The 17862-nt window shown below is 42.9% G+C and overlaps 1 protein-coding gene across 8 annotated transcripts in view; it reads left to right on the forward strand.

The window, feature by feature from the left end:
- Window positions 1-17862, forward strand: part of LOC141909853 (protein scribble homolog) — a 47496-nt gene that overhangs the window by 11416 nt on the left and 18218 nt on the right. For 7 of the 8 annotated variants that reach the window (XM_074800502.1, XM_074800503.1, XM_074800505.1 and 4 more), the window contains exons 9-21: window positions 155-354; window positions 681-853; window positions 3406-3530; window positions 4718-4840; window positions 5319-5448; window positions 5844-6061; window positions 6419-6715; window positions 6911-7408; window positions 8145-8342; window positions 15298-15360; window positions 16285-16377; window positions 16478-16495; window positions 17724-17804. In XM_074800502.1, coding sequence (XP_074656603.1) covers window positions 155-354; window positions 681-853; window positions 3406-3530; window positions 4718-4840; window positions 5319-5448; window positions 5844-6061; window positions 6419-6715; window positions 6911-7408; window positions 8145-8342; window positions 15298-15360; window positions 16285-16377; window positions 16478-16495; window positions 17724-17804 — 2217 coding nt within the window. The remainder of the gene's footprint in view (window positions 1-154; window positions 355-680; window positions 854-3405; window positions 3531-4717; window positions 4841-5318; window positions 5449-5843; window positions 6062-6418; window positions 6716-6910; window positions 7409-8144; window positions 8343-15297; window positions 15361-16284; window positions 16378-16477; window positions 16496-17723; window positions 17805-17862) is intronic. The other variant, XM_074800504.1, reaches the window with a different exon arrangement.

Raw genomic sequence — 17862 nt, forward strand, 5'->3', positions numbered from 1 at the left:
CACTAGGAACGTCTTGATAAGGAACAGTCCTCACTGAGGATATTTTATAATTCAATCAAGGAATTTTTGGTCAAGAATCGGGGAAATATCGGGCACTTTGGGATGAAACCTGCATTTCTCAGAATTTTCTCTGATTGTAATTGTTACTTTACAGGAATTGCCATCTAGTATAGGAAATCTACGCCAGTTGACGAATTTTAACGTCGACAAAAATCGAATTTACGAAATACCGAACACAATAGGAAACTTAGAGAAACTCGGGGTGCTGTCGCTTAGAGACAATAAAGTTTTGTATCTACCGAACGAGGTCGGCAATCTGAGAGAGCTGCACGTTCTCGACGTCTGCGGTAACAGGTACGTTAATCATCACTAGGTGGCGACACTATGCGACTAAGCTTAATAAATTTGGAAAAATCGTACAAAATCATCAAATTGTGAAAATTTCAAGAAATATGTAAAAATATTTTATCCCCTTTTTATGTAGAGTTCAGAATTTACGCTCAAGCTGTGTTACAGTTGAACAGATTTTGTTTTAACTTTTACCCATTGTGATCAGTAATCGCCAAGGGTTATTGTATATTGATGGGAAAGCTAGAAAACATCCGAAAAACTTTTTTGAAAAAAAAAAGATAGAAAATATTGAACGGAAATTCCAAGTTGTTTTGTTGTTTGTTTTCTAGATTACAGTTTTTACCGATGAGTATAACGCAATGCAACCTGAAAGCCGTTTGGTTATCGGAAAATCAAGCGACCCCGATGTTGAAATTTCAAACAGATTACGACGAGAAAACCGATCAGAAAGTATTGACGTGTTTCCTCTTACCGCAACAAGGCTATCATCCTGAGAGTATGGGTGAGTGTTTAAAACATCCCTTAAAACCCCCTCACAATTCACTCCCCCTCATAAAACAAGGCTATCATCCTGGGTGTATGGCTCAGGGTGTTACACCCCTTAAAAAGTTGGAAAAACTTGAAAATTTTGAGGTAATATTTCTCGGGGAAATATTTCGAAATTTGATGATCAATTTTCCTTTAATCCTTTTGCACTTCACGTATCATACCGGTAGGTCTAGGATGTCAATTGCTCGTTGCCCAAGGACATCTTTCTTCGGGCATTTTCCGTAAATCACCTTAACCACTCAGTTACCACTTGAAGACGTTAGCCCCTGTATAACGATGGTATCTGTTCATTTCCGCAAAATACTCGGGGAAAATTTGAATTCATCTGACTGTGGGAACAATGTGTCTGTTTAACACAATGAATCCACCCCTCAAGGCTACTGCCCCTTTTCATCGACGGATTATATATGTGTATGTTATAGGTCGAAGTGGAATGCTAGTTTGTCTCACTACATTAGGTTTATATCAATATTCTAACAGTAAGATTTCTGCTGCTTCATTTGGGATGTTGGTAGTTTGTTTATTTGTTACTAGATGGCAGTACAGTTGTTTTCTGCATTTTCAATAGCAGTAAAGTCTTCAACAGATTTCTAGATATAGATTTTTAGTTTTATTATGGTTTTATTGGGGTTCTTACAGATCTGGAAAATTGGGGAATTTGAATTTTTTGGTTCCTTGTTGTTCAGGCTGGTGACGAATGGCAGAAAGAACCTCTTGTTAAATAAACAGCCCCTTCTGATGATATGTTATAATGCAAGCGGGGAATTTCTGGTCAAGGGACTGTCGAAATATGAGTGAATTTCAGAACTGTAAGAACCCTGGACCCAGTTCCACAGTTGTGAATTAGAGTTAAAGGGTAACTGACACTTTTTAAAAGATTTTCTACTTTTTACACTAAACGATATATTATAGTATACAATAAGGCTAGGTGATTTCATAATTGGACAAATCTTTTCAATCTAGTCAGAATTGATGATTTTGATGTTCGCGCACCTGTTCAGTGTATACATTGCTTCTGCTGAACGCGTGGTACTGTGTCTATTAATAGAACTACGTCACTAAAGTAACGGCTCGGAAATGATGTCTATAGAAATGAATAGGAAATAAGCTACAAGAGCAATTCAACTTAATTTTATACCTTTTTGGCATTCGAATTGAGACAAAATGCCTCTTGATTTTGAAAGTCTACATATTAATGATTATACTTAACTGTTGAATGGACCATATCCGTTCCAACTAAGCGCAAAAATAGGATTTGAATAGCAATCCATGGCATTTTCTAGTAGACAGCAGGGAACACGGATGTTTAAATCATCGTTTTGTAATATCATTTAGTGATAGTAAGTAAGATCATGGTTAGATCTAAGAATATTTTGACTAATGAACTGATGATGAAACTTAGACAGAATTAGCCGCAAGAATAATTTCAATTCTTTTCTTGAAATATACCTCGTATTGGTAGCGGCTTTGGTCACAAAATAAGAATATTTCCTCATCCATCCTATTTTAAAACTTAGAAATAACATTTGTGAAAGATTTGTGATGTAATCTATCAAAACTCTTCTGCAGCGTGAAACTTTAATCGAAAAACATTATTCCTTTGAATATTTGTTGTAAAGCTGTAGAAATTTATGAAAGTTTTTGTAGAGTTTTGAAGTGTTAGTTTTAAAACTAGGCCTACTTAGTCTTAAATGACTTTGAAAAATAGTAAACGAATATGAATCTATTTATTCTTTAGCGAGATCGAAATCTGTGATTACATAAGACACTGTAGTATGCTTGTGGTGCTGAACTATAGGTGAACTATGGAGCAGCAGTAACAGTGCTGAGAGCTTAGCATAGTGTACTTTAAAATAGCTTCATAGCAGCGGATTGAAATCTGCATCTTCAATTTGATCGATTTAGCCTATTCAAATTACTCATTGATTCTTTGAAATAGGTTTATGCAATAGACAATAGATCCTTTTAACTCCCTGGCCAGTTTCAAAGCTGTAAAACAATCTGGCATTGAGATATAACAGAAAATACACACAGTTTCCTCAAAATTCAACACATTTCTATAGACGCTATTTCTCAGCTCTGCCTGTAATGACGTTGCGGCGCGCACCTGCTGATTTAGCCGACGCTGAACAGAAAGCGATGTAAACAACGAAATGAGGTCAAAAATCTTGTTACAAAATCACAAATTGCGCGTTAACTAAACATTTTGGAACAGAACGGTTGAAGATGAGTGTATAGATCAATAGAATACATCATATTTTGAAATAAAAAAAAAAGCGTCAGTTACCCTTTAACTCTGAGTTAAAATGAGTTCATTTTCAATGTTTTAACTCGAGAGTCAAATCTTAACTCACGAATGTGTAACTGGACCTTGATTTCTAACCGGGACCCAGAGTTCCTCCGATATGTAGAGAATGAATTAAATTTTTTTCTCAGCTCCAAAATATAAGGATCCGATTTAAACGGGCGTTTTTTTTTTTTAAATATCGTTGTTGTTTGTTGTAGAAAATTTACTAAAAGGCAGCACGACGACGGATCAGGACAGTAGAATCAGCTGGAGCGAGGTGAAAGAACGCGCGCCGTCTGCTATCAAATTCGCATCCGAGGAAGAAGAAGATGACGAAAGAGAGGTTCGTGCACTATTATTATGATTTAATCAGGGAATTTGAATTTTTGGTATCTTGTTATTTTTGCTGATGACGAGTTGCGCAAGGAGCCTCTTGATAAGAAACAACCCCCCACTGAGGATATCTTAAAAATTTAATCAGAGAATTTGAATTTTTGGTATTTGAATTTTTGGTATCTTCTTGTTCTTGCTGGTGACGAGTGGCACAAGGAATCTCTTTATAAGGAACAGCCCCCACTGAGTGTATCTCAAAGTTCTATCAGGGAATTTGAATTTTTGGTATCTTGTTATTTTTAATGGTGACGAGTGACACAAGGAACCTCTTGATAAGAAACAGCCCCCACTGAGGATATCTTAAAAATTTAATCAGAGAATTTGAATTTTTGGTATCTTCATGTTCTTGCTGGTAACGAGTGACACGAAGAACCTCTTGATGAGAAACAACCCCCACTGAGTGTATCTCAAAGTTCTATCAGGGAATTTGAATTTTTGGTATGTTGTTATTTTTGCTGGTGACGAGTGACACAAGGAACCTCTTGATAAGAAACAGCCCCCACTGAGGATATCTTAAAAATTTAATCAGAGAATTTGAATTTTTGGTATCTCCTTGTTCTTGCTGGTGACCAGTGACACAAGGAACCTCTTGATAAGAAACAGCTTCCACTTAGGATTTAATCAGGAAATTTTTAGTGAAGGGTCATTATTACAGGTCATCCCCTTTAAAATATGCGAGCGTGCCCTCCACTATAGGTCACTCCCTTCAGTGACGTGCCCTCAGAACAGCTCTGCGAACATTGCTAGAACTATGAAAACTTTCAGAAATCTCAATCCGAATACCTAGAGGTCAGAAATTTCTGATATTTGAATGATGAAACGCTAAAAAAGGCGCCCTTTTGCCCAAAATTTTCAGAAATTTTGACTTTCCACTTTGATAATTAGTGCCTGTTGCCTTCACAAAAACCATAGGGCCTAATTCAATCGATTAAGATAATGAGTTACTGTCTGTCTACATGCGGGGGCAGCCGGGGGATTTGTGTGGCCAAATTCACCCGATTTCAAATAAAGTGCCCGTTGCTCTTTGTCTATTTATTCAAAACGATCCTAAATCCGCCATTATTACACCTTGTTGGAATATTGATACAGGATTTTGAGGTTTTGAATTTTTTTGTCATGTATTCTTTGTCTTTGCAGAGTCATTTCGTTCGGCACAACACTCCGCACCCGAAAGAGCTGAAAGCGCGTCACGCGAAGTTGTTCGATAAAAAAGCGGTCGACGGACAGATGATCCATAAAGTCCACGATAAGAAAAAAGAGGTAAATAAAAAAGATAGAAAGTTACGTCCGACTAATGGGATAGCGGCAACACCAGATGGCGCAACAAATCACTGGGTTACTCGTAGTGAAAATCAGTTCATTTTCAATGAAATCTGAACATTATTTTTAAAAAGCTTCCAAATCCGGAAATTATCAAACGAGTCATCGGATAGATATCAGATTTCCTTCCTCACTCAGTATATGGTATTGATATCACTAAAAAAAATTGATTTACTAATCAGAAAATTTGACTGAAGTTTATTGAAATGTCGAAGAAATTGAAGCGCGGTAACCCAGTGCCACTAGCGATCCTGGCGGATTATCACTGAATCCTCGCTTCCCTCAGTAGCCTTGCCGGTATCCCATTGGATGAAATGGGTTTAGTAAAAACGTTTTTGGACTAAAATCACATAAAATGGTGGAGGAGGGGATAAAATCGATCTTAATTTTGTTTAAATTGTTTTTTTCTAATTTCTAGGATAAATCGTTTATTCCATCGCGAGATCACGAAGTGTCGTTCGATGAAGAAGAGATGCCACCTCCGCCGATAATCAGACCTCTCTCGCGAGCACCGGGACCTCATCGATCCAGTACTTCATCATCGACAGGTTAATATTAACGCCACCCTACCTGTCTGTCTATCATTCCTGGTAAATACACCCCCTACATGTCTATTATTATTCAAATCATGAGAATATCAGTCATTAGTTTTCAGTCAGTCATTCCTCGTAAAAAAACACACCGCTAACATGTCAATCATTCCTCCTAAACGCACCCCTTACATGTCAATCATTCCTAGTAAACACGGCCCCTACTTGTCAGTTCTTTCTCGCTAATACTTCCCTGCGTGTCAATCATTTTTGTGAACTCACCCCTTACCTGTCAATCATTCCTTGCTAACATGGAAACATGGATCATTTCTCAAAAAATTAACCCTCTCCACTAACACCCCCTGTTCATCATCACTCGTAAACACCCCCTAATTCGGTTGTATTTTTGACAGGTGCTCCAGTCTCTCAATCTGTACCTCACGATGAAAAAGTGGCGACACCTGAACAGGAAAAAACGGTCGAATTCCAAGAGCCGTCAACTGCGGCGAGTGAGCCCGAGAAGAGAATAATAAAAGAGGTTCAGATCTCAGAGACGGAGGTCGAGGAGGTTGAAATGAGACCGAAACATCATCTATCATCACCAGAGGTCGAGGAATTTGCGTCAGATGAGGTAACTTCGCCTCGCGCCACCATAACCCCCAGCTTTGAGTTTACATCTCAATGGTAGCATCATTGAAAAAACACTTGTTCCCTTTAACTAACAGCGAATTAGAAACTGAGTTCAGTTAGTGTAAAGGATAAAAAGTTGCTTAAAAAACCACTGAATTAATGTTTTACTGAAATAAACAGTACTGATTTAGGAGGAGTCTACAGTAATATTTGGATTGAAAGTGATGCTGACGCTGCCTCAAAATTTGAAATTAACTCCTAGAAAACTCTTAATATCCAGAGACAAGTGATCTAAAGGATAAACCCTCAAATCAAGTGTTTAGCAGTGATTGAATGGTTATTGATGTTCTATTTATAGAATGGATTGTATTACATGGAGCGACACGTCGGATTTGCTGATCCGGACGCCGATCCGGACTCGGAGGATCACGATCACAGACTGCGTCGACGCGATACGCCGCATCATCTTAAAAACAAACGCATCACGCTCGCGGCCGGCTCGAGCGAGGACGCTCAATCGCGCGTTCGCGAAATCATGAAACAATCGTCGTTAGGTAAAGAGAATCGTATTCCTAGCAACCGCGATTCCACCGCCGAATCGGCGACCGAATCGGAATCGGCGGACGAGAAAATCGAACCAAGAATCAGCACCGACGTAAGTAAAAAAATTTTTGAAAATCTCTTAAAAAGTTTGAATTTTTGTCCCCCCAATTTTTTTTTTTTTTTCGAGAAAATTAGATTTTATGTCGAAATCTTTTTCATGATTTAGGAGTTTGTGTCTCATTTGTTCCCATAAATAAGATTCATGTCGAAAAATTTAGATTTAGTCTTGAATTGTTTTTTTTTGTAGTTCGAAGCGACTGCTAAATTCGACGATGCAGCCGCTCCTCCGCCGCCGTCGGTTGTGGCGCCACCTACCGCAACGATATCGATGCCAGCATCCGTAAAGATGGAAGCGCCGCCGCAACTGAGACCGCCGCCCCCTACGGCTGAATTAACGATTCAAGCCCCGGAACCGGCGTCTGTCGCGATGGAGTTACCATCACCGATATCACCGACCGGTAAAATAACGCCGGTCGCTACGAGCACGATGCGGAAACCGGCAGCAGCAACGGCGCCACCTGCGACGATTAAACCGACGCCAGTGACGACCTCGACCCCGATCAGAACGACGGCGTTACGATATCCGTCTGCCGAGACGACCATTAAACCCCCGACTACTCAACACGTTCCGATGGAAATACAAGAAGAACAATTAGAAGTGCGAATCGTGCGTTCGGCCGGTCAGGGGTTAGGAATCAGCATCGCCGGAGGTAAAGGTTCAACGCCGTACCGCGGAGAAGATGAGGTAAGATACGTTGTTATCCACTAGGGGGCGCTGTTATTAGGGTCTCATGTTAGTCTGATAAGTGCTTACTTAGAATTAGGACAGGTCCTGAGGCCCTGTGGCCGGTTCCAATGTCATGGCTTAGACTTAAGACCAGTCTAAGACCATCTTATAGTTTTAGAGCCAATCTAACAACTTACGACCAGTATTTAGACCACTTTTGAACTATAGTCTTGACTCTGGAACCAGCCCCTAAAGTGCTTAATTTTCATGTAAGATCCTGAAAGCGCGGAAAAGTACTTCCGTTTTCAACTCAATTCATCATGGGCAATTTTGTGATTACGTAGTCTAATCATCGATTCAGAAAAGTTCCATTAACACCAGGAGAACGTGCTCACTTCTGACTTAAACTGGGTGGCCACTTATCTGGAAGTCTGAGAAATTTCTTTTCTTCAAAAAAGTGGGGGAATTTTGTAAAAAAGAAAAAAAATGAAGAAGCTAAAGATCAAGGAAAATTCAGGGAATTTGTAAAGAAGCTAAAAATCAAGGAAAACTCAGGGTGTTGAAAAGTGCAGACCGTTGACTTATAAAAGTGCTGATTATTGCATCAAACCCTGTTTTGTAGATCATCCTATGCACTAGGTTTCCCCAGGGAAGTGTGTCATCACACTTCCCTGGTTTCCCTAATTGCTTAAGGGGTGATATACTGTTTTCCCACTTGAGGGCGTCGTGTGATAGGTATTTGTGTATTTTGTAGGCTATATTTATATCACGTGTAACGGAGGATGGACCGGCCGCTCGTTCAGGAATAATGGTCGGTGATAAACTATTATCGGTCGACGATAAATCGATGGTCGATAGCGAACACCATCTCGCCGTCGCCGCTCTCAGATCGGCCGGATTGGATTTAACTTTATCGGTCGCCAGGGATGTTTTGAAACCTCGCTCTTCGCTGGTGAGTTAAATTTTCTGTTCAATGCGCTCAACTGTGACCTCTGTAGGTCCCTGATTCAACTACGACCTCTTGTTATGGCCCTGAATCATCCGTCTTTTCCTTGATACCCCTTTGGCGGTCGCTCGCCTGGATAACAGGGAAAGGTCTGGGAAAATTGTTGACACGCGTAAAATCAAACAGTTTCCGTCTTATGTTTTCTATGTTTTGTAAATTGATTGGATTCCTAGCAGGTAATGCAGGGAAAATGTCTTACATGTTGCGGAATAGACAGGGAAAAAGTTAATCAAATTAAGGTGGCTACTCTGTCCAATCCATCTGTCTCATTCCGTTACACCCCTCCTGGTCGCCATCTCCTGCTCAGGGAAAAAAGTCGAGGAACAAGCTAATCAAATTACTCCTGGCTTCTATACCCCTGTGTCCTGGATACTTGGTTTTCCATTAATACCCTCCATTGGTCTCTTCATTTCTTTATTTCTGCTCCTCTTGTCTTCCAACCCTTACATCCACCTTACTCTTACTACTCCCTGCCTATTCACCTCCTGGCTCACAGTGCCTCTCTTCCTCCTGGCTCACAGTGCCTCTCTTCCTCCTGGCTCACAGCGCCTCTCTTCCTCCTGGCTCACAGTGCCTCTCTTCCTCCTGGCTCACAGCGCCTCTCTTCCTCCTGGCTCACAGTGCCTCTCTTCCTCCTGGCTCACAGCGCCTCTCTTCCTCCTGGCTCACAGCGCCTCTCTTCCTCCTGGCTCACAGCGCCTCTCTTCCTCCTGGCTCACAGTGCCTCTCTTCCTCCTGGCTCACAGCGCCTCTCTTCCTCCTGGCTCACAGTGCCTCTCTTCCTCCTGGCTCACAGCGCCTCTCTTCCTCCTGGCTCACAGTACCTCTCTTCCTCCTGGCTCACAGCGCCTCTCTTCCTCCTGGCTCACAGCGCCTCTCTTCCTCCTGGCTCACAGCGCCTCTCTTCCTCCTGGCTCACAGTGCCTCTCTTCCTCCTGGCTCACAGCGCCTCTCTTCCTCCTGGCTCACAGTGCCTCTCTTCCTCCTGGCTCACAGCGCCTGTCTTCCTCCTGGCTCACAGTGCCTCTCTTCCTCCTGGCTTACAGCGCCTCTCTTCCTCCTGGCTCACAGTCCCTGCCTATTCACCTCCTGGCTCACAGTGCCTCTCTTCCTCCTGGCTCGCAGTGCCTCTCTTCCTCCTGGCTCGCAGTGCCTCTCTTCCTCCTGGCTCACAGTACCTCTCTTCCTCCTGGCTCACAGCGCCTCTCTTCCTCCTGGCTCACAGCGCCTCTCTTCCTCCTGGCTCACAGCGCCTCTCTTCCTCCTGGCTCACAGTGCCTCTCTTCCTCCTGGCTCACAGTGCCTCTCTTCCTCCTGGCTCACAGTGCCTCTCTTCCTCCTGGCTCACAGCGCCTCTCTTCCTCCTGGCTCACAGCGCCTCTCTTCCTCCTGGCTCACAGTGCCTCTCTTCCTCCTGGCTCACAGTGCCTCTCTTCCTCCTGGCTCACAGTGCCTCTCTTCCTCCTGGCTCACAGCGCCTCTCTTCCTCCTGGCTCACAGCGCCTCTCTTCCTCCTGGCTCACAGTGCCTCTCTTCCTCCTGGCTCACAGTACCTCTCTTCCGCCTCTCTTCCTCCTGGCTCACAGCTCCTTTCTTCCTCCTGGCTCACAGCGCCTCTCTTCCTCCTGGCTCACAGTGCCTCTCTTCCTCCTGGCTCACAGCGCCTCTCTTCCTCCTGGCTCACAGCGCCTCTCTTCCTCCTGGCTCACAGCGCCTCTCTTCCTCCTGGCTCACAGCGCCTGTCTTCCTCCTGGCTCACAGTACCTCTCTTCCTCCTGGCTCACAGCGCCTCTCTTCCTCCTGGCTCACAGTGCCTCTCTTCCTCCTGGCTCACAGTACCTCTCTTCCTCCTGGCTCACAGCGCCTCTCTTCCTCCTGGCTCACAGTGCCTCTCTTCCTCCTGGCTCGCAGTGCCTCTCTTCCTCCTGGCTCACAGTGCCTCTCTTCCTCCTGGCTCACAGCGCCTCTCTTCCTCCTGGCTCACAGTGCCTCTCTTCCTCCTGGCTCACAGTGCCACTCTTCCTCCTGGCTCACAGTGCCTCTCTTCCTCCTGGCTCACAGTGCCTCTCTTCCTCCTGGCTCACAGTCCCTGCCTATTCACCTCCTGGCTCACAGCGCCTCTCTTCCTCCTGGCTCACAGTGCCTCTCTTCCTCCTGGCTCACAGTACCTCTCTTCCTCCTGGCTCACAGCGCCTCTCTTCCTCCTGGCTCACAGTGCCTCTCTTCCTCCTGGCTCGCAGTGCCTCTCTTCCTCCTGGCTCACAGTGCCTCTCTTCCTCCTGGCTCACAGCGCCTCTCTTCCTCCTGGCTCACAGTGCCTCTCTTCCTCCTGGCTCACAGTGCCACTCTTCCTCCTGGCTCACAGTGCCTCTCTTCCTCCTGGCTCACAGCGCCTCTCTTCCTCCTGGCTCACAGTGCCTCTCTTCCTCCTGGCTCACAGTACCTCTCTTCCTCCTGGCTCACAGCGCCTCTCTTCCTCCTGGCTCACAGTGCCTCTCTTCCTCCTGGCTCACAGTGCCTCTCTTCCTCCTGGCTCACAGTGCCTCTCTTCCTCCTGGCTCACAGCGCCTGTCTTCCTCCTGGCTCACAGTGCCTCTCTTCCTCCTGGCTCACAGCGCCTCTCTTCCTCCTGGCTCACAGCGCCACTCTTCCTCCTGACTCACAGCGCCTCTCTTCCTCCTGGCTCACAGTGCCTCTCTTCCTCCTGGCTCACAGCGCCTCTCTTCCTCCTGGCTCACAGCGCCTCTCTTCCTCCTGGCTCACAGCGCCTCTCTTCCTGGCTCACAGTGCCTCTCTTCCTCCTGGCTCACAGCGCCTCTCTTCCTCCTGGCTCACAGTACCTCTCTTCCTCCTGGCTCACAGCGCCTCTCTTCCTCCTGGCTCACAGTGCCTCTCTTCCTCCTGGCTCACAGCGCCTCTCTTCCTCCTGGCTCGCAGTACCTCTCTTCCTCCTGGCTCACAGCGCCTCTCTTCCTCCTGGCTCGCAGTACCTCTCTTCCTCCTGGCTCACAGTACCTCTCTTCCTCCTGGCTCACAGCGCCTCTCTTCCTCCTGGCTCACAGTACCTCTCTTCCTCCTGGCTCACAGTGCCTCTCTTCCTCCATTCCCCTGTATGTATATATAGGCCTATATAATATCCCTTCTATCTTTACCTTTCCCAAGATACTGCCTGTAAACACGTCTTCATTCCCTTCCTCACCCTCTTATCTCCTCCCTCTCTCTCTCACCCTGTTCTCATAAATCATCGAGATGTATAGGTAATTAGTAGCATATTTAGTTAGTTAATGTGTCGTCATTAGCAAGAGTACGGTATTAGTACATATTGAGACCAGCACGTGCTGCCATCGGGTGTAGAGTTGTTTAACTAGTCACCCTTGGTTGTTATTTGTTTGTAGTTTTAAGAGGGGCGATATATATATATATATATATATATATATATATATATATATATATATATATATATATATATATATATATATATATATATATATATATATATATATATATATATATTTACTTTAAGATGAATGCTGGTCCCCCTCTATTTCTCACTCTGGTGATAAATGTATATTTATCTGAAGCTTGTGAATTTGTGAAATAAAAGTTTACTTTGAAATTTCGAACACGTTTGAAGTACGTAGAGTTAACAGAAAGCTGGCTGTTTGGGTATATTTGAACTGTACAGGTCAGTTTACCTAACTGACCAAACTGACCGGTTACTATTTAGAAATGTTCCCAACAGTTCGCGCATAGTTTGTGTATGGCTTATAGAAATATGAAATAACAGAGTACTAGAATATCTTTTATTTTGATTCCTTATCTGAAAATCATGGGAAATTTGTTTGACCAGGTCTAAGTTTATCTCTGAGTGATTTGTAATATGTGTAAAGTCATTGGTGGTCAGCTGACCTGCAGTAATAGATCTGATTGGCTGGATAGAGTTACATGTCACAGGTGGTCAGCTGACCTAGTTAGAGCATTGATTGGCCGGCTAGGGTCATATGTTACAGGTGATCAGCTGACCTGACATTGAGAGCTATGGTTGGCTGGCTAATGTCACAGTAGAATTGTCATCGGTGGTCACCTGGTACAAAGTGCTGGGATGTCATTGGTGGTCAGGTGACCTAGGGATAGATCTGTGATTGGCTGACTATAGGTCTATGATGTCACACACACTCAGTCTCTTGCTGATTGCTATTTAACCCACACAGCTCAATGCTGAGTGTAACATCTTCCATCAGTCCTACTTAACCCTTTCAGTGCTGACTAATTAATACCCTATAGTGCTGGAGAAAATTTGAAAATTCTAAAAAATTCCACCCTAGTGTGTTGAACAATGGGAATACCACTATAGTGCGTCTACACCGCAGTGCGGTGTATCGTTAGTTACTAGTATTTCACTATGTTTGACACTTTCTGCCATTTTTCAATAGAGATAATTACAAATTACTAATTACATCAATACACCGCAGTGCGGTGTACTAGCAAAATCCATCACTGATTTATACACCGCACTGCGGTGTAGACGCACTGAAAGGGTTAATAGAACCAATAGAAAAGTCCTGTCAATGTAATTTCTTTACTCATTACAACTACTATTTCAGAGTAGTTTCTATATAATACTCATTTAAGACCCCAACTACTGATCCCAAAAATATCCAAATACTCTCAAATTCAGAATGTTTTCAAGTTCATTTTCATTCTAACTGCCTGTTATTTTTTAATTTCAAACTAATTTTTTGTGAAAACTAGTGCAATTAGACATTTAACATGACTTGTAACGGGTCTACACAATGTAGTGCCAATTTTCTGATTAAAATATATATCATAATGTTGATAATATGTAATACGAATACTCAATTATGAAGTATTCAACCATTTTAAGCTTAAACTAATTCATGGAACTGGACCCTGAGATCCATTTGGCCTCTGCTACCCTGACTTCTCTAAGAGCAGTACGATATCAGAGGCCTCCTACGCTGAATCAAACTCCTTACACCCTATTACACCTTATAACTGCTCTATTTATTGATATGATATTGTCTATAAGTATATTATTACGTGCTGACAGTAGGCGTAGCGCTCAGTACTGTTGTGACTGTCCTCAGGTAAAATTAGGCCAGTAATAATAAATACAAGTACTAAGGGTGTATAGATCTATAGAATGATATATTAAACACTCTCGACTCTTAGCTATCAGTGTGGGCCGTGTATGTGATAGACTGAGACACAGGTATATTCAGTTCTCATTCTCTGCTATCAGTTTAAAACCGGTAGGGGTTACACTAGAGTGGTCTGTCGGGTACTGGGGGTCGGTGGTTCGACTAGAAGGGTTTGTCAAGTCTCTAGGGGTCGGATTGGAGTGGTCTGTCAGGTACAGGGGGTCAGGTCAAAGTGATCTGTTAGGTACTGGGGTCAGGGACATAGCTATATAATTCTCATTCTCTGGATGGTGGGTTCAGGTTTCTGTTAGTGGGGGGTAGAGTTAGTGAGGGTTCAGACACATTCTCAGGTACTGGGGATTGGGGGTATAGGGGACTATCAGGTACTCGAGGTCGGGGTGGTCGGTAGTGGGTACAGTTGGATGGGGTAAGAGTTCGTGAGGGTTCAGACACAGGGGTATAGTGGTCTATCGGGTACCCACGGTGTGGGTACAGTTGGATGGGGTAAGAGTTCGTGAGGGTTCTGAGGCCTTCCCTCAGACATGAAACACGTGTAATTCATCCATTTCTCATTGTCTCACTGTTTATTCCTGTCAGTCTGATGGGTTTGAGAACAGCTAGTAAACAGGTTGTTATTGTGTTTATAGGTCGGTTAGGAGTTGATGAAAATTGTTGATAAACTAGTTACAGTGTTAAGGTTGTTTATCTTCTGGTTCCTAAACAGTCATTTGGGGAGGGGGTAGGGGGCAGAGTTTTGGGGGAGGGAGGGGGGGTTAGGTGATGATAGTGTGCACAATATTTGGACTTTTGATATCTGACTTGGGTCTCCGGGGTTTGGGATACAATGATTTGTTAGGCCTCAGAATCGTTTAGTTTTAATTATAATGAAATTTTTATGATTTTTAACCCTTTCAGTGCTGACTAATTATTACCCTATAGTGCTGGAGAAAATTTGAAAATTCTAAAAAATTCCACCCTAGTGTGTTGAACAATGGGAATACCACTATAGTGCGTCTACACCGCAGTGCGGTGTATCGTTAGTTACTAGTATTTCACTATGTTTGACACTTTCTGCCATTTTTCAATAGAGATAATTACAAATTACTAATTACATCAATACACCGCAGTGCGGTGTACTAGCAAAATCCATCACTGATTTATACACCGCACTGCGGTGTAGACGCACTGAAAGGGTTAAATGGTTTGAATAATTTAAATGGGATTTTATAAGTATTTACGATAGTTGTTATGTAGCCCTGCTGTTGCCCCCTACCCCTTTCACAGCACGGCAGTATTTGTATTCAGATGGCAGAAACTTAATCATTTCTCTGTTAGCTAAATATTATTACTCTTTCTGTCTCCTCTCTCTCACCTCTCTCTCCTCTCTCTTCTTCCCTATATCTGTGTCTCTGTATATCCTCATATAACAGCGTGGGGGAAAGTGGCTTACAATATCTGAAACCACCGACCGAGCAGCGAGCAGCGAGCAGCGAGCAGTAGCTCTGAGCAGCTCTCTCAGTGTTCTCTTACAGTAGTAGCGCTCCGCTCAACTCTTTCGTCCGTTTCTTAATCACAAATTTCTCACGAACGTTTCGTCGAAACTTTCTTAACCAAAAAATTCACGTCATCGATTTGTCTCTGTGATGTTCAATCGGAGCACGGATTAATATAACCGTCTGGATTATTGGATTAACCGCTGATTTAAAAGGATTAACGCGATGTCTTGGTGTTGTTTTCAGTCTAAAGGAAGTCGTCCTGTCAGTGTGGGCAGTAACGCTGAAGAGATGGATGTACAAGTTGAAGTAAGTATTCGATACAGATATATCTGAGATCTCAGATATATTAAAGATATCAAGGCTATGATATATTAGAGATCTCAGATGATCAGTAGATCTTGTATATCTTGATTTATCGCAGACCTGGCATTTATCAGAAATATCCAAGGATTAATTCGTGATCTCAAATAGGTCATGCATGATAGATCGTAGTGCTTGGATATATCAGAGACCTCTGAAAGGATAAATTAGAGATCTCAGATATATCATAGGCCATGCGTGATAGATCGTAGTGCTTGGATATATCAGAGTCCTCTGAAAGGATGAATTAGATATGTCAGATCCTGATCTATCGAGATATCTATGATCTATCTCACGCCAGTACATAGATGTTGAGACATAATTATCCTAGCTGGGAAGTTTTTAAAATTTGTCGGTTATGACATAATTTTTCATTGTTACTACGGTGGTTATCACCCAGGTTGATAATTTACTCCCTAGAGGTAACATATCGGCTGCTGAAGTAGCAAGGCTTTCAATCCCTTAAAAAATACATGAACCTCAGCCTGATTTCAGTGTAATCTTCTATTTTTGGTAAGGGCAGAGTATCTTTTTATAAGGGATGGTTGATTATCAAAGGGGTAGATGTAAAATGAAACGGGTGGCCGCCCTTCTAAAACATGTTGTGGTGAACACTGATCTTTAAAACGGGGCCCTGGTCTATATATGCTATCTGTATCTTGGAGCTCTTCGATATATCTGAGATCTCTAATTATTCAGCGATATGTTTGATATCATGTATTTTGATATATGCGGTCGATCTTATATTAATGAATACATACTGATGTTGTATATGATATTTCTAAAGCGATATATCAGATATTTTTTTGTTGTTGTTTTTGTTGATATATCCGATATTAATGTGAATTGTGATATATCTGATATTTGCAGACAATTGAAGTGATTTTAAAGCGAGACGATAACGGATTAGGATTCAGCATCGCCGGCGGACGAGGTTCCGTACCGTATAAATCCGATAACGAGGTCAGTAGTTTATAGGTGGCGCTATCTACGTTGTGTTGCGTGTGTTATTTTTTACTAATCTAATTTTTGCCTGTTTTTTATATTTTTATTTTGCTCGCAGCAATACTCATTTCTAGAGGTTAGTATGATTGTATTGTATACGGTATTTATAGCTGTATCTATCGGATAGTACGTACTAGCCGGGGGTTTAGCGTGTAAGAGAGAGAGAGAGAGAACTGTGAGAATTATCAGATATAAAAATAGATCTAAGTTTATTCAACTCGTAAATATTGTACGTGGATATTTGATAGTGTGAGGGGTTAAGGTTTGAGTATGGGGTGAGTGGAGTTAAGAATGGGAATGGTTTGAGAAGGGAGGTGAGTGTAGTTATGAGGGGTATAGTTTGAGTATGGGGGTGAATGGAGGTATGAGGGGGTATGGTTTGAGTAGGGGAGTGAATGGAGGTATGAGGGGGTATGGTTTGAGTAGGGGAGTGAATGGAGGTATGAGGGGGTATAGTTTGAGTATGGGGGTGAATGGAGGTATGAGGGGGTATAGTTTGAGTATGGGGGTGAATGGAGGTATGAGGGGGTATGGTTTGAGTAGGGGAGTGAATGGAGGTATGAGGGGGTATAGTTTGAGTATGGGGGTGAATGGAGGTATGAGGGGGTATGGTTTGAGTAGGGGAGTGAATGGAGGTATGAGGGGGTATAGTTTGAGTATGGGGGTGAATGGAGGTATGAGGGGGTATAGTTTGAGTATGGGGGTGAATGGAGGTATGAGGGGGTATGGTTTGAGTAGGGAGGTGAGTGTAGTTATGAGGGGGATATGGTTTGAGTAGGGGGGTGAGTGAAGTTAAAAGGGGTATAGTTTGAGTAGGGGGGTGATTGGAGGTATGAGGGGGTATGGTTTGAGTATGGGGTGAGTGGAGTTATGAGGAGAAAGGTGTTAGTGGAGAAGGTATAAGTGGGGTGAGGGTAGGCTAGTGCGTTGGGTTAGTGTAGTTATTTTGGGGTTAGGTGTTGAGATATGAATGGATTGAGGGAAGCTATGAGTGGGGATAAGAGTGATGATAGGGAGATGACTGTAGTGAAAGATGAGTGGATGAGGCGTGTGAGTGTTAAGTGGTGAGGGGAGTGTTAAGGGGTGAGGAGAGTGTGAGTGTTAAGTGGTGAGGGGAGTATGCTAGTTGTATGAAAACTGGGGATAGGTATCTGTTTTGCTTACGCTTGGTTTCTTATAAACCCCTCTTAGTCTAGTTCAATATCGGAAACTGTTACGGGCAGATGAATTAACGATAGAATTTTCTTGCCCTTTGAACCGCCCTCAATAAAACTTACATTCGCTTATTTTATTCATAATTCTAGGCTATATATATCTCGAGATTGACAGAAGGTGGCGTTGCTGCAGAGTGTGGGCAATTGCAGGTTGGTGATCGTGTCATAGCAGTAAGTATCACTATAATATCTCGATACTAAAGGGATATATTTGATATTTCAATATTCA

Source organism: Tubulanus polymorphus, chromosome 8 (genome assembly GCF_964204645.1).
Source record: "Tubulanus polymorphus chromosome 8, tnTubPoly1.2, whole genome shotgun sequence".
Lineage (NCBI taxonomy): Eukaryota > Metazoa > Nemertea > Palaeonemertea > Tubulaniformes > Tubulanidae > Tubulanus > Tubulanus polymorphus.